The sequence below is a fragment of the Rhizopus delemar genome, genomic scaffold, assembly GCF_000149305.1.
Source record: "Rhizopus delemar RA 99-880 supercont3.1 genomic scaffold, whole genome shotgun sequence".
Classification (NCBI taxonomy): domain Eukaryota; kingdom Fungi; phylum Mucoromycota; class Mucoromycetes; order Mucorales; family Rhizopodaceae; genus Rhizopus; species Rhizopus delemar.
Genome location: NW_027137827.1, coordinates 3214433 through 3227807, shown reverse-complemented (window position 1 = coordinate 3227807; position 13375 = coordinate 3214433). Strand labels below are relative to the sequence as shown.

Below are 13375 nucleotides of genomic sequence, written 5' to 3'. Positions count from 1 at the left end.
AGAAAGAGAAAAAAAGCCCAATTTTGATTTTTTCGGTTTGCCTGCCTTCTTTTATACTGGCAAGAATTTTTGTGACTTTTGACTGGGATTCAAAATAAAAAAGGGTTTTTATCCCCCCCCTCCTGACATGGGGGTATGAGAGACAGAGTGGATTGATTTTTTTTTTTTGAGTGATAAAGGAGAAAGTAGAGAATAACATTTTTGGTTTTCTATTGGCTTCATAAAGGAGAGGAAACTTGTTGAATCCCTCAGCATGGATAAATAGTTCTACACCTTTTTATTCCACTTTACAGTAAAAGAGATGGCATGCTCTGAATTGAACCATTGCACTCTTGTCTTGACATCATCATTATTAATTCAGTCCCAAGAAGAATTATAAATCTGATTTTGTAACTTTTCAAAAAATCTCTTCTTTACCCATCAGAAAGAAAAAAAAAAAAAGGATGAACAAACCATGGAAGAGATGAATGGTTCCATTACTCATCCTAAACACATCTTCCAAAGGGCTTAAGTATCTCTATTTTTATTGATGCTCAACTGGTCATTCTCTTTATGTACACCCTCAAGAGGAATAGAAAGAGAAAGAGGACAAGATCAAAGGCCCTGTGTGTAACGATTGGATGAAAAAGATCATCGTTTGTGTTGTGTAGCTAGAGTGTAGATTGAAGACCCCCAAAAAAAAAAACCAAGTCGTTTAGGAATGATTCACGATGCATTTTATGTTGAAGAAGAGGAATTCAAGTTTTCATTTTAGCCAATGTAAACACAGCTTGAAACTCGGTTCTTTTCACAGCGTCTACATGAGAACAATCTATTTTTTTTTTATGGATGAAAATTTTAATGTTTATTCAAACGCAACAAAGGGATGAAGGGTGATGCAAGTGGATGATGACATAGTGACTTGTAAAAAGAGATGAACACAGAGAATTGTAAGCAGATGGTTTAACAGTTCATCCAAGACAGGCATTTATTCAAAGAATTGCTGATAGTGAGCTTTCTATATGAATCAGATGAATAGAGTAAAAAAGATTCATAGATTGTCAACTTGCCATGGTAGTGTAAGATGTAAGAGTCCAAGTGTGGATATATCCTGGAATAGTGAGCTGCAGTTGGGGGTCTTTAGGGTTTGATACGTATTGAAAGTTGCTTTCCAAAAGACTTGATTTTTTGAATGCAAGTAAAGAGCGTATGCTGCTCTGTTTTTGGGTAATTTACACAGTGGATGCTATTCGTCTTCTACATTTGCTGGTGGATGACTCTGTGCAAGTTGAATCGAGTGGATATGAAAAAGTCTGTACCATCCATTTCTAGGAATAGGATGCATCGGACTACTGATAAAAGCTTTTCCCAATTGTTGTGACTTGTATTGAAGCTGAACATGGTCTTTTGTTGACGAATTCTTCAATGCTGTTCGATTGATATCATCCTCAGTCATCTGTTGAATGAATGGGTCAAAGTGAATATTTGATTCAGCTGGATGGTCTCCACCGTCAAATTCAAGGGGGATGCTATTCAGCTGACAATAAAGATGCAAAAAAAAAAACGGGTTGAACAGCATATTTAATTTTTTATAGAAAATGAAGAGAGCCACGATGTTGTCTGTTTTTGAAACTGAATACCATTGGAATCTTGTTCAAAGAAATGATATGGAGTCAATTTATTCTTTTATTTGTTGTACCTTGCAACTCTTTCAGAGTAAAACAAAGGTACACCGACTCACTGCTTCTTTTTTTTTTCAAAAAAGAAAAAAAAAAAAAAAAAAGAAAGAAAAAAAAACCGTTTCGACGACATACACATTTATTTAAAACGCAGATACTCAAAGCCAATGTTCCGTTTATAAAAGAGGAAAAGCTTAAAAGAAAGAAAGAAGAAGAAAAAGAGGGTTTTAATTTATACAAATATTTTGTTCATGCACCACCTTCTCTTTGATTGGTCAATACATTCATTTACAAACACCGCGGAATGAGATGACGGTCATCTATAAAAACAAAAAAGCAAAAAGAAAAAAAAAAGTCTGTGAGAGGAGATATGCTGAGGCGGATACAAACGATGGACTCTTTTGCTCTGATAACAATCACTTAAGTCTTGTATTAAAAAGTGGATAAACTATTTATCAAGCTTTTTTTTTTTTTTTTTTTTTTTTTTCAAGCCCAAAAAAAATGAATGAGGGGGGGCCCCACTCTTTCCCCCTCTTTATTCGATTGCCCTTTTTCTTTCGATCACAGCATGTTGTGTATTTCAATCCGTCCTTGTTTTCACAAGTCAGTAGGAAGGAGAGGATGAGGACTCGGTGGCCATCAGTGATAAGGAGGAAACGTTTTGTTTTGAAACTTGCGTTGGAAACGATGTGTCATGTTGCCCGAGCGTCCCTCCTTTATTGTACAACCTGATTAGGTGCTCTCTGAAAAGAAATCATGGTTCTCTGTGAGATAAAGAGAGTTCTGCTTGTACTTTTGTAGGTTGTCTCCTACTTCCACACACACTCTCTTTTTCTTCTTGTGTTGAACATCCAAATAGGGCGAGAGAAGGGATAGGCGGTAAAAAGGATAACGTCTCGTACTCGACGCGTTTTCAAAGTCAACCTTTGTCCTTCCAAAAACAAGTGAATTGAGGCTTTTTTTTTTTTTTTTGTTGTTGATTGTGTAAAGAATATTCTGTTTAGTTCGGTCTTTATGTTTTGTTTACATGTTACAAATGTTTTATTTTTTTTCTGAAAAGGAATCAAAAGAATTCCAATTGTTTTTACGATCTGCAAAAAATTGTTTCACACCAAAAAAGGGTAAATAAAGAGAAAAAAGGGAAAAGATGAAACGAGCTAAAAAGAAAGTGGATGATAAACAGATGGGCGGGGAGCGTATATAAAAATCAGTGTTACTTTTTTTTTTCTTCTTTTTTTTTTTATTTCATTCTTTAAGGGAAAATGTATAAAGAAATGATCAGTGAAGATACAAAGCAACCTCTTCTTGCTTATCAAAAACAATTCTCAATCACAAAAGAACAATTGGCTCAATTGATCGAACAACCTTCTCTGCTGATTTCCTTTGGTGGCACGTTTGGTTTATGTCAATCACTCCAAGTCGATCCTACCGTGGGTCTATTGCCTGACGAGACCTTCCATCCTACCTATGGTATCCTGCCTCAGACCCAGTCCATTCCCTTTGAGGATCGCAAGTCGTGTTTTGGAAAGAATGAGATTCCGGAAGCAGCCATGAAGAGCTTCCTGTCTTTGGTTTGGGCTGCTTATAACGATCAAACGTTGAGTAAGGATCCACGATGCATCTATCATTCATATTCACCTCCCTTCTTCTAGTCATGCTCACCATCGCCTCCCTCGTCTCGCTCGCTGTCGGCATCTGGGAAGATCAATCGGACAGTCATCCTGCTGATGAACCCAAAGTTGGATGGTACTTTTTTTTATTTTATTTTAATTGATTGAAATCTTAAACAAACAATAGGGTGGATGGTGTCGCTATTCTGGTCGCGGTGGCTGTGGTGGTGGTGACAAGTGAGAGATAAGCTATTGTTTATATTTTGATATTAAACACAGATGATTAGATGCCATCAATGATTACGAAAAAGAAAAGCAATTTAGAAAGTTGAATGCCAAAAAGGAAGACAGGCCGGTCAAGGTCCTCCGAGGTGGATTGGCCCAGCAGATTCATATTCAAGAGGTCGTCGTGGGTGATGTCATGTTTATCGAACCTGGCGATCTTTTAAATGTGGATTGTGTCTATATCGAAGGGTAAATGGGATCGATCCAGCTCAGTCACTGATCTTTCTTTTCTAGTCATAACTTACGTTGTGATGAATCCGCTGCGACGGGTGAATCCAATCCGGTCAAGAAGCATGAGGAAGGCAAGGGCGACTGTATGATCATCAGTGGCTCCAAGGTACTCCAAGGTGTTGCCAAAGTGCTGGTGGTGGCCGTAGGCGAAAATTCCTTCTATGGAAGAGCCATGATGGTAAACAAACACGGATCTGAAACACACACACACAGACTCAACGTGCCATTTATAGTTAATGCGTCACGCTGAAGAAGAAACGACGCCGTTGCAACTCAAATTGAATGTCCTCGCTGATCAGATTGCAAAATTTGGATTTTTAGCGGCTGGTTTGATGTTCATGTGAGTCAAAACATAAACAAAAAAAGAAAAAAAGATTAACAAGGTGGCTTAGTGTGTTGTTGATCAAGATGTTTACTTTGAGTTACCTGCATCATCACTGGATATCGACCAGTGAACTCTTGAGCACGTTGATCGGCATCATCATCCAAGCCATCACGGTCATCGTGGTCGCCGTACCCGAAGGTTTACCCATGGCCGTCACGCTCGCCCTGGCCTTTGCCACGACCGAGATGCTGAAGGACAACAATCTGGTGCGCCATCTGTCTGCCTGGTAAGCCAAAAAGACACTCTTTGCTTTCTTTTCTGACGACCTTCGCTAGTGAAACCATGGGCAATGCGACCGCGGTCTGTTCGGACAAGACGGGGACCTTGACAGAAAACAAGATGACGGTCGTCAGTGCCTCCGTGGCCGAAACACGGTGTGCCAAGTCAAGCGAGATCCAGCGCTGGCGATATCAAGTCCATCCGACCGCACTCGACTTGACCCTCGAGGGCATCTCGGTCAACTCGACCGCCTTTGAAGGCCGTGATGCCGAAGGACAGGTGAAATTCATTGGGTCGACGACCGAGTGTGCGATGATTGAGTTTGCTCGAAAGCTCGGCTATGCCTATCAAGACCAGCGGGCCGCCTCGCGTTCGGCTCTGATCTACCCCTTTAGCTCGAGTGTGAAGAGCATGACGACCGTGCTCGAGCTGAACGAGACCAATGTCGTCTCGCCTGAAGGGGCAGCCTACCGCGTGCACACCAAGGGCGCGGCCGAGATCCTCCTCAGGGCCTGCAGTCACTACATGGATGTCAGGGGAAACGTGGTGCCCTTGGATCGTGCGATGCGTGAAGAACAAGAGCAGTTGGTGAATTCGTATGCGGCACGGTCGCTGAGAACCCTGGCTTTGGCCTATCGTGATGTGAGCAAGGCAAGCTTTGAAGGTAAGAGAAACAGAGGACGATCGAAGTCGCTCATCAGATCCTAGGGTTCAATCCGGATGAGCCACCGATGCATGACCTTGTGCTGCTCGGTATCATCGGTATTCAAGATCAACTGCGTCCGGGTGTCATCGAGTCTGTCCAAGCCTTCCGTCGGGCCGGTGTCTTTATTCGCATGGTAAGTGAACAGGAAAAAGAAAAGGACGAGCACTGATGAATGGTATAGATCACCGGCGATAATTTGGAAACAGCCAAGGCCATTGCGAAAGAATGTGGTATCTTGACGCCGGGCGGTCTGGCGATGACCGGACCTGACTTTCGAGCCCTCAGTCCTCGCGAACAAGCCGACGTGATCCCTCGCCTTCAGGTCCTCGCCCGGTCCTCGCCGATCGACAAGACGGTGATCATCGCTCGCCTGCAGGAAAGGAACGAGGTGGTGGCCATGACGGGCGACGGCACGAACGACGGACCGGCCCTGAAGTTGGCCAACGTAGGCTTTGCGATGGGCATCGCCGGCACCGAAGTGGCGAAGGAAGCCTCGGATATCATCCTGATGGACGACAACTTCAACTCGATCCTCCAGGCCCTCAAGTGGGGTCGTGCGGTCAATGACGGCGTCCGAAAGTTCCTCACCTTCCAGCTCACGGTCAACATTGCCGCCGTCGTGCTTTCGTTTGTGAGCGCGCTCGTGTCTGAAAAGTCCGAAAGCATCCTGAGTGCTGTGCAACTGCTCTGGGTGAACATGATCATGGATACCTTTGCCGCCCTGGCCCTGGCCACCGAGCCTCTGACGGATGAGCTCGTCCGTCGAAAGCCCCTGCGCAAGGACGCGCACTTGATCAACTGGCGCATGAGCCGCATGATCTTTGGACAGGCCCTGTTCCAGATCGCGGTCAATCTCGTCCTCATGTTTCACGGTCCGGCCCTGTTTGGTCTCTCGGCCTCAACGCAGGACACCAAGGTGCTCCGAACCATGGTCTTTAACGTCTTTGTCTTTTTACAAGTCTTTAATGAACTCAACTGCCGTCGCATCGACGATCGTCTCAACATCCTCCGTGGCATCACCCACGATCATCTCTTCTTGGCCATCCAAGCCTTGGTCGTCATCAGTCAGATCATCATCGTCCAATACGGCGGCTTGGCCTTCAAGACCGTGCCCCTCTCCTTGTCTCAGTGGCTCTTTACGATCGGCATCGGCTCGCTCTCTATCCCGGCTGGTATCTTCATCCGTCTCCTGCCCCACCAGTTGCCCTACTTTTGGAGTGAGAACAACGATGATGAATTCAATCATGAAATCAGTTATCCTCGTCTCTGTTGGGAGACCGCCGTTCAGCATGTCCTTCATGGCCTTCATGTCAAAAAAGCAGAAGAGGTCACTTTGGCTCAAAAAGAAGCTCGTCACTTTTGATGGCTGATTTTTTCTTGTTGTATATAGTTTTCATTAAAAAAAAAAGTGTTATCCATGACAGATCTCTGTTTTTTATAAAGTCTACTGTTTTCGCATCGACTTCTTTTGTTGACTCATCAACCTACTCACATGGGTTTCGGACATGTTCATCCTGGCTGTGGAAAAAAAAAAGACGGTGTGGAAAGCCAGTGAATAAAGAGAGAGAGATCAGAGAAGGGAGCTTTGGTCACTCTTGAGGAGACTATCGATCTCTTATTCAATTTCCTTTTTCCTCTTTTATTGAGCTGTCTGAATAGCTCGTGTCCTTCTTTGGATGGTTGAAACACAATTGACATCCATACGCAAGGCCACAGGTGGCTTGCGTTTCCTTTTTAGAAGCCAACGAATCCAGCGGGAGATAAAGAAAGAAAAGGGCAGTGATGACTGTACTCTCTGGATCGAATATTTTTTTATTTAAAAGCAAAAATAGAACATAGCATGTGTATGGATGTGAATAAGTTTCTTGATCGGTAATAGAAGAGGATCGAATGGGCTCATCTGATTCACTTTTGTTAGAAAAGAAGTCTTCAGTCATCGTTTCTGTAGAATGATGCAAACCATGGGTCAAAGCGCTGCTTGATTGTACAACATGCAATCCACTGTACTACGATCAATGCCATTCTACGATTGAATTCACACAAGCATTGTCCTCTTTCTTGATTTTCACTGAGGGGTTAAAAAGGATGAGTTAGAGGTTCATGATAAAAAAAGGATTAAAAAGGGATGTATGGTTTATTGGGTATAGAATCCAACTGATTTAGCAATGGAAGTATTCAAGATGTGATCACTTATCTCTATCTTCTCATAACATTGTTCATAATAAACACGCTTCTTTTGATTTGCTAATATCCAAATCACTCGATCCACACTCAGTCTTTCCATCATCTTCTTTCCATCGTCTAATTCCCATCCACCCTCGACATGAACCACTGGATCGATCTGGTGGATCAATTGCACCTTACCTTCCTCGGAGGAACAATAAAGGACCTTTCGTCTGTCGATGGTGTCAAACAGGTGAGCGCTGGTCATCAATTGGTCGATTTGGTTTCGGTCTTGGTCAGTATTCATGTGAATCATGACGTACATGTCATACGCGGTAGATAGCTCGATGAGTAGCCGGATGGCGTTCTCTTGAAACGCGTGGTTCGGCAGCTGGATGTCTCTAGAAGGATTCCAGAGGACGGTCTGGGAGGATTGAGTGTTTTGCTTTATCTTTTGAGCTTCTTACATTTTTTAAAGAGATCGTCATCTTCTTTTTCATGCCAGCAGCTGACATCACACCCTCCATCAACCTCGCACGCCAACTGGAACCATGACGTGATGATGTGTTGTTGGCGAAGGACAGAGAGGAGGTGCTGTTGATCGGAGAACGGGGTGGTGTAACAAACTAGAGAGGATGAGAAAGAGAGCGAGCAGGGTGAGGGGCACTTACCGTACACGGTAGATCCAATAAACTCATATGGGATCTCTTCAACTGAACTTCTCTTTTTTGTTCTTTATATCGCTTGTACCAGTAAGCAAGGAGGCTCATCAGCAAGGTCACCAGTGAACAATAACCCGTGTGCTTGATAAATGCCCAAGTTCTATGTACTCTTTTTGTAGTCAGCATGAAAATAAAAGAACAAGACGAGGAGCGAGAGAGCGAAGGAGTATTTAAATAAAAATGCGGGGATTTCACATGTCAGCAAGATTTCCACGTGATGTGATCCATGATAACCATCGCCTACTTGAGCTATTGTCTCTCGGCTTGCTGTTACGCAACATGAACAGCTTGATGGTCATTGTGGCTCCGATGATGAGAAAGAGTGTGGTGATTGCTCCCAGGATACAACCTATCACCTAATAAAGCATGAGAAAAAAAATGATGAAAGGATCACCTCTTTACTTGCCATGAATGCTCTTTCAGGATTTAGAGTATAAAATACAGGGTTTTCGATCAAGGATGTTTCATTCATTCAAAGACCAAAAAAAAAAAAAAAAATTCCTTGAAATAAAAAAAAGGGAAAAATATTTTTACAAAACAAAAAAAAAGAGACCCAAAAAAAAAATGAATTCATTTGAAATGCATTGACAGCTTACTTTTTAATCAAGTTTCCCTTTCCTCTCTTTGAGTCCAAAATTGAATTTACTGAAGAGTACAAAAGCTCTCCAACTGAATGATACACTTTTCGCCATAAGTGTAACATGTACAATTTCGGAAGTTTTTTTTTAAAGACTACTACATAAATAAAACCATCTTTTTTTGCTTCTGCTGAGAAATGAGGTATTGTCTTCAAGTAAGGCATTGACTCATTAGGCAGAAGCATCGTCTGAAGACTATGGATCCAATGTGTCTATTTCAATGTGAACACATTGCTATTTTTCCATATCTCTCGTGGACAAAGGAAACACAGAGTCCATGTAAAAGCCGAGTGCCATCTATCAAACTCAAGCCTGATCTGATCTAAACTCTGGGCCATTTTTCATTTTTTCTTTAGCTCAACCGCTCGACTCACAGGTTGATGGGCCTTTAAGCCAACGAAACATGTCACACTCTTGATTTTTTTTTCTTACAGCGGCGATCATGATTCATCCGTCCCATCTCCTTTGACACAATCCCAAACAAGCGAGTGCATGAGGTAATCAAGACGCTTTGAATATCAACCTCACTGATGGCCCGTTCACTTGAGCATCATCCTATCCACCTCCGAGGCGATGCAGTACAAAAAAGAGATCGGATATTTATTTGAAAGGAATGACTTTCTTCAAGAAACGCGCAAGTAACTCGACTTCTTCATCGCTCACGATGTGTGTCTGATTGGGATAGGTGACCAAATTGACCTGATAGTGCAGTGATTTCAACTTGCGAGCGGCTGCTTGACCCATCCGATACGAAATCGACTGATCTTGGGTACCGTGAGCCAATAAGAAGGGTGTTTTCCTGTTGGCTTCCGAGGCCGTCTGTGGACATGAGTGACAAGGCGCGGGTCGGGTCGTGTGCTTACCTCTCTTGTTTTATTTTCCATACCCAAAAAGCCACTGTAACTGACGACGCCTGCGAGCCTGTGCTCTGATCTTAAGCCGGTCAGGAGAGAGATGGCAGCGCCTTGTGAGAATCCACCGATGACGATCCGATCTGAACGAATGCCGTTGTTGACCTCTTGACCGACCAGACGGTTCACTACGCATGTTTTCAGTCACCGTTTATTTTTATACAGCGCTTACCCGCATCCACAGAATCCAACATGTCTTGTTGATTGGCGTTCCTTAAGCTTTCATCATCGAGTCCAGTGATATCAAACCATGCTAGAGGAACAAAGGAAACCTGATCAGGATCACTTTATTCTCCCTAAACGTCTTTCTTTACCTCTCATCCTTTCACCTCCAGCAAAAGTGACATTTCTAAAAGGCCTAGCAATGCAACGTATCAGTTCTCTTGTTGTCTCGCATGCTGCTTTCTTACGCATCCGGAAGGACCCACTTCACATAAGGAAAGAGATCCCCAAGCTCTTGAGGTAAATAAGCAAATCCTGCAGATGAATTGTTACGACCGTGAAGCCAGAATACGGTAGCCGTCTGGGTGGTTTGGGCGGCTACGACAAGGGATGTGAGGGCCATGGTCATGTTTAAGAAATAAAAGAAAACGTGTTCATCCCTTTTTGTAGTCTCCAGTTCCAAAAAAAAAAGGCATCGCTGGGATATTTTTCATCATCCTGCCGCGGAGCCATCTCCTCTTGCTGTTTCCCAGTCAATGGGATGACATGTTTGTCGGGAAGATCGGTACTACCAAACGAGCTAGACAAAAAAAAAAGATTCAGGTTTCATCCTATCGATCACAGCCATTCTTTTTTTCTTTAAAGTTTCTGATCCTTCTTGTGTTTATTTTTTTCAATCAATTCATTTTCCCGGTAAAAAGTCACTGTTCTGATTCTTTCCCGTCCCTTTCCATTCTTCGAACTTACTCCCATCTAGAGTACGTAACCATCCTGTTGTCGGCCTTGGATGTGGTGGTTTCAAAAAAAAAAGTCTCACATTCCAGAGGCAGTCAGCATACTAGGATGTAAGAAGGCCTGATCAGTGAAAAAGCGAGGATGCATGGACAGGCTGATGCAGTGGACAAAAGGTAGATGGTGAATCTTGTCCCAGAAGTCCAGTCCTGAGACATTCTCCTGCCACACTCTCCCACTCTTCCTGAGAGCAAGTTTTGTCGGTCGTCCTTTGATGACCATGGATTCGGGGTCAAATTCGCTTCCACTGGTTTCATTCAACAGTCAGGTTGAAATCCTCGTTGGGTTCGATCAGATCTGATGCTTTACAGGATTCATTGGGACAGAAGTCATGGCCCTTTCAACAGAAGGGGTCATGCTAGCCCATGAGACTTATTGTTTTCCTCTAGTATTTCAAATCATATCCGGTTCATAGGCCTGCCTTGTACTCCATGTCTGCGTTTCTCGATTGCTTCATCACGGTGTTGATCACTTCCAGCTGAGCACACTCGTCTCGTCCAGAGGGGATACTTGCGACCAGCATAAACTTTTGCTCTCTTTCTATTATCGAACGCGAGTGTATTCCAGATGGATAGTGAATCTCGTCTACAAGTATATGATTTCAAGCAGAATCTCTAATATTGTCTATCTATCAAATTCACTATTCGTCTGCGGACCACCTCATGGATCCTTTTCACCAGCGATTGAGAGCCGATATTTTCTTGGATAGTGTGCATACACCCTCTAACCGACTTCTCTTTCTGCTGCTCAATCCTTCAAGCTGATCAATACAACCGCTTGGCCAAAGAAAGAATGATCAGTAAATGACCTACTGTACTGTCCATACGCGTCCCTAGCTTGCTCCTCATTCCTTCTTCAGATCCAGGTTCATCTTTTTCTTTTGTTTGTATGTCTTTGCTGATCTGTGGGTGTCTATCGTTCTGTGTCCTCTTCCAACCTTTGCTGCCAGTGGGCTTCAGGTCGTGCTGAGCACGATTGAACCTTTTTTGGAGCAAAAAGGGACGTTATCTTTCATTAAACAACATAAAGCAATGACTTGGCTTCATTCATCTGTTTGAATCGATATGCGTTGTTTCATGATCTTTTGAACGCTCTTTGGGCTACTCTTGTTTCATGTGGTCTTGGCTTTTATCACAGTACCTTTATTTTTTTTCCACTTTATGAAATAGACCAAGTTCATCTGGTTTGCAGACGATTCGCCACAGAAATAGCCTAAACTTGGACTCTTCTTCAAGAATGGACGGCAGGAGACCCCTTTCAAGTTGTGCAACGATGATTGTGTTGAAGGATCCAGGTCACTTGGATTCTGTGACGAAAAGGGATGTATGCTTAAAAAAATAGTTAGCATACAATGTCGGGAGCCTGCGTTTCATGTGAGATTATTTTGAGGACCGATCTTGGTTTCCCTGTTGGTTCCTTTCAAGGCAGACATTGTAGTGCGATCCAGAAACTGAGTTTTTTTATGGCATTTCACAAATCAATAAGTTTAATCTGTGTAATGTGAAATAATTGAATTTAGAAAAAAGAGAAGGCATCATAATTTCTTTTGTGTTTATCTCATTCTGTCTGTCGTCAAGACTTGTGTGACGGTAAGAAAGTTGGGATTTATTCATCACAGTCCTGCATGTGTTCACATCTTGGTTTTGAACAGCTTGGCTGATGTTTATTTATTTCAAATTAAAAACAGAGTACGTTTGTTTATCATGAATCCAATTCCCTTTAGATTCAAGGAGGAATGACCTTCTTTAAAAACTGGGCAAGCAATTTCACTTCGTCTGAGATTACTTCATGCTTGAGACCTGGATAGGATTTAAAAGTCACGGTGTAATTCAATGCTCTCAATTCCTTTACAGACTCTTTGCCGAGCTTGTATTGGACCACTGGATCTTTCGTGCCGTGAGCGATCAAGAACGGGGTATCCTTGCTGGCTTCAGAGGCAGCCTAAAGTGCTTGATCAATGAGGGGTTTGATATAACATTTCTTTTTTTAAAAAACCTTTTCAGTTTCATTTTTGAGGGCCACCCATCCACTATAGCCAACAATACCTGCGAGCTTATGTTCTGATCTTAAGCCTGTCAAGAGTGAAATGACACAACCCTGGGAGAATCCACCGACGACAACACGATCTGAATCAATGCCATGCTTGGTTTCATTACGAATAAGACCATTCACTAGAACAAAGAAGTCGAGATGAAAATTACTGCTTTCTTTCAGCTTTTGATTTTACCGGTGTCTACAGATTGAAGCATTCCATCTCTGTCTTCATCTTTAGTTCCAACGTCAAACCAGGCTACATTATAAGGACGACTTGGAATTGTGTTATTTCCAACATGCAGTCAAACTTACCTCTCATAGGAAAACCTCCGGCAAACGTCATTTCTCTAAAGGGACTATGTAGATTTCGTTAGGGAGGATAGATCATGAACGCGGGCCACGGTTTTCTTACGCATCCGGAAGGACCCATTTCACATAAGGAAAGAGATCACCGAGCTCTTCAGGTAAATAAGCAAATCCAGCAGATGAATTATTGAGTCCGTGAAGCCAGATGACGGTGGCTGTCTGTGCGGTTTGTGCAGCTACGATAAGTGGAGACAAGGACATGTTTTTAAAAAAAAAGAGCAGATGAATGACAAACAAGATCGGTTGAATGCGTTTTCTTTATATAGGGAGGATATTTGGATATCTTCAGTAGGTTACAAGCAACAAGAGAGGTCATTTTATTTCTCACTAGTTGATGTATCCGCGGGAAGAGAGACCTTTGTGTCCCTCAGATGAGGCCCAAAAGTTGTACCAAGACTCGACGAGAGAAAATCTGGTTTACTAAAGACGACATGAATCCCTTTGGTCTATAGAGCAGCATCTGGCTCTACCCGCTTTCCATCTCTTTCTTTCC

At 42.8% G+C, this 13375-nt stretch overlaps 4 protein-coding genes across 4 annotated transcripts; 1 reads left to right on the top strand and 3 right to left on the bottom strand.

The window, feature by feature from the left end:
- Positions 1–2932: 2932 nt before the first annotated feature.
- RO3G_01261 (calcium-translocating P-type ATPase, PMCA-type) lies at positions 2933–6457 on the top strand (the record flags this gene model as incomplete). Its single annotated transcript, XM_067655852.1, has 10 exons — positions 2933–3260; positions 3311–3404; positions 3456–3505; positions 3556–3742; positions 3788–3962; positions 4018–4124; positions 4177–4395; positions 4445–5052; positions 5097–5227; positions 5276–6457. 10 exons carry the CDS (start codon positions 2933–2935, stop codon positions 6455–6457), a joined length of 3081 nt encoding a protein of 1026 aa, XP_067511953.1.
- Positions 6458–7228: 771 nt separating this feature from the next.
- Positions 7229–7582, bottom strand: RO3G_01260 (uncharacterized protein; the record flags this gene model as incomplete). Its single annotated transcript, XM_067655851.1, has 1 exon — positions 7229–7582. The coding sequence occupies one exon, from the start codon at positions 7580–7582 to the stop codon at positions 7229–7231; it is 354 nt and encodes a 117-aa protein (XP_067511952.1).
- Positions 7583–9217: 1635 nt separating this feature from the next.
- Positions 9218–10099, bottom strand: RO3G_01259 (uncharacterized protein; the record flags this gene model as incomplete). Its single annotated transcript, XM_067655850.1, has 4 exons — positions 9218–9436; positions 9481–9656; positions 9843–9886; positions 9939–10099. The coding sequence occupies 4 exons, from the start codon at positions 10097–10099 to the stop codon at positions 9218–9220; spliced, it is 600 nt and encodes a 199-aa protein (XP_067511951.1).
- Positions 10100–12207: 2108 nt separating this feature from the next.
- RO3G_01258 (uncharacterized protein) lies at positions 12208–13083 on the bottom strand (the record flags this gene model as incomplete). The annotated part of the gene is made up of 4 exons (XM_067655849.1): positions 12208–12423; positions 12478–12653; positions 12829–12872; positions 12929–13083. 4 exons carry the CDS (start codon positions 13081–13083, stop codon positions 12208–12210), a joined length of 591 nt encoding a protein of 196 aa, XP_067511950.1.
- Positions 13084–13375: the final 292 nt, after the last annotated feature.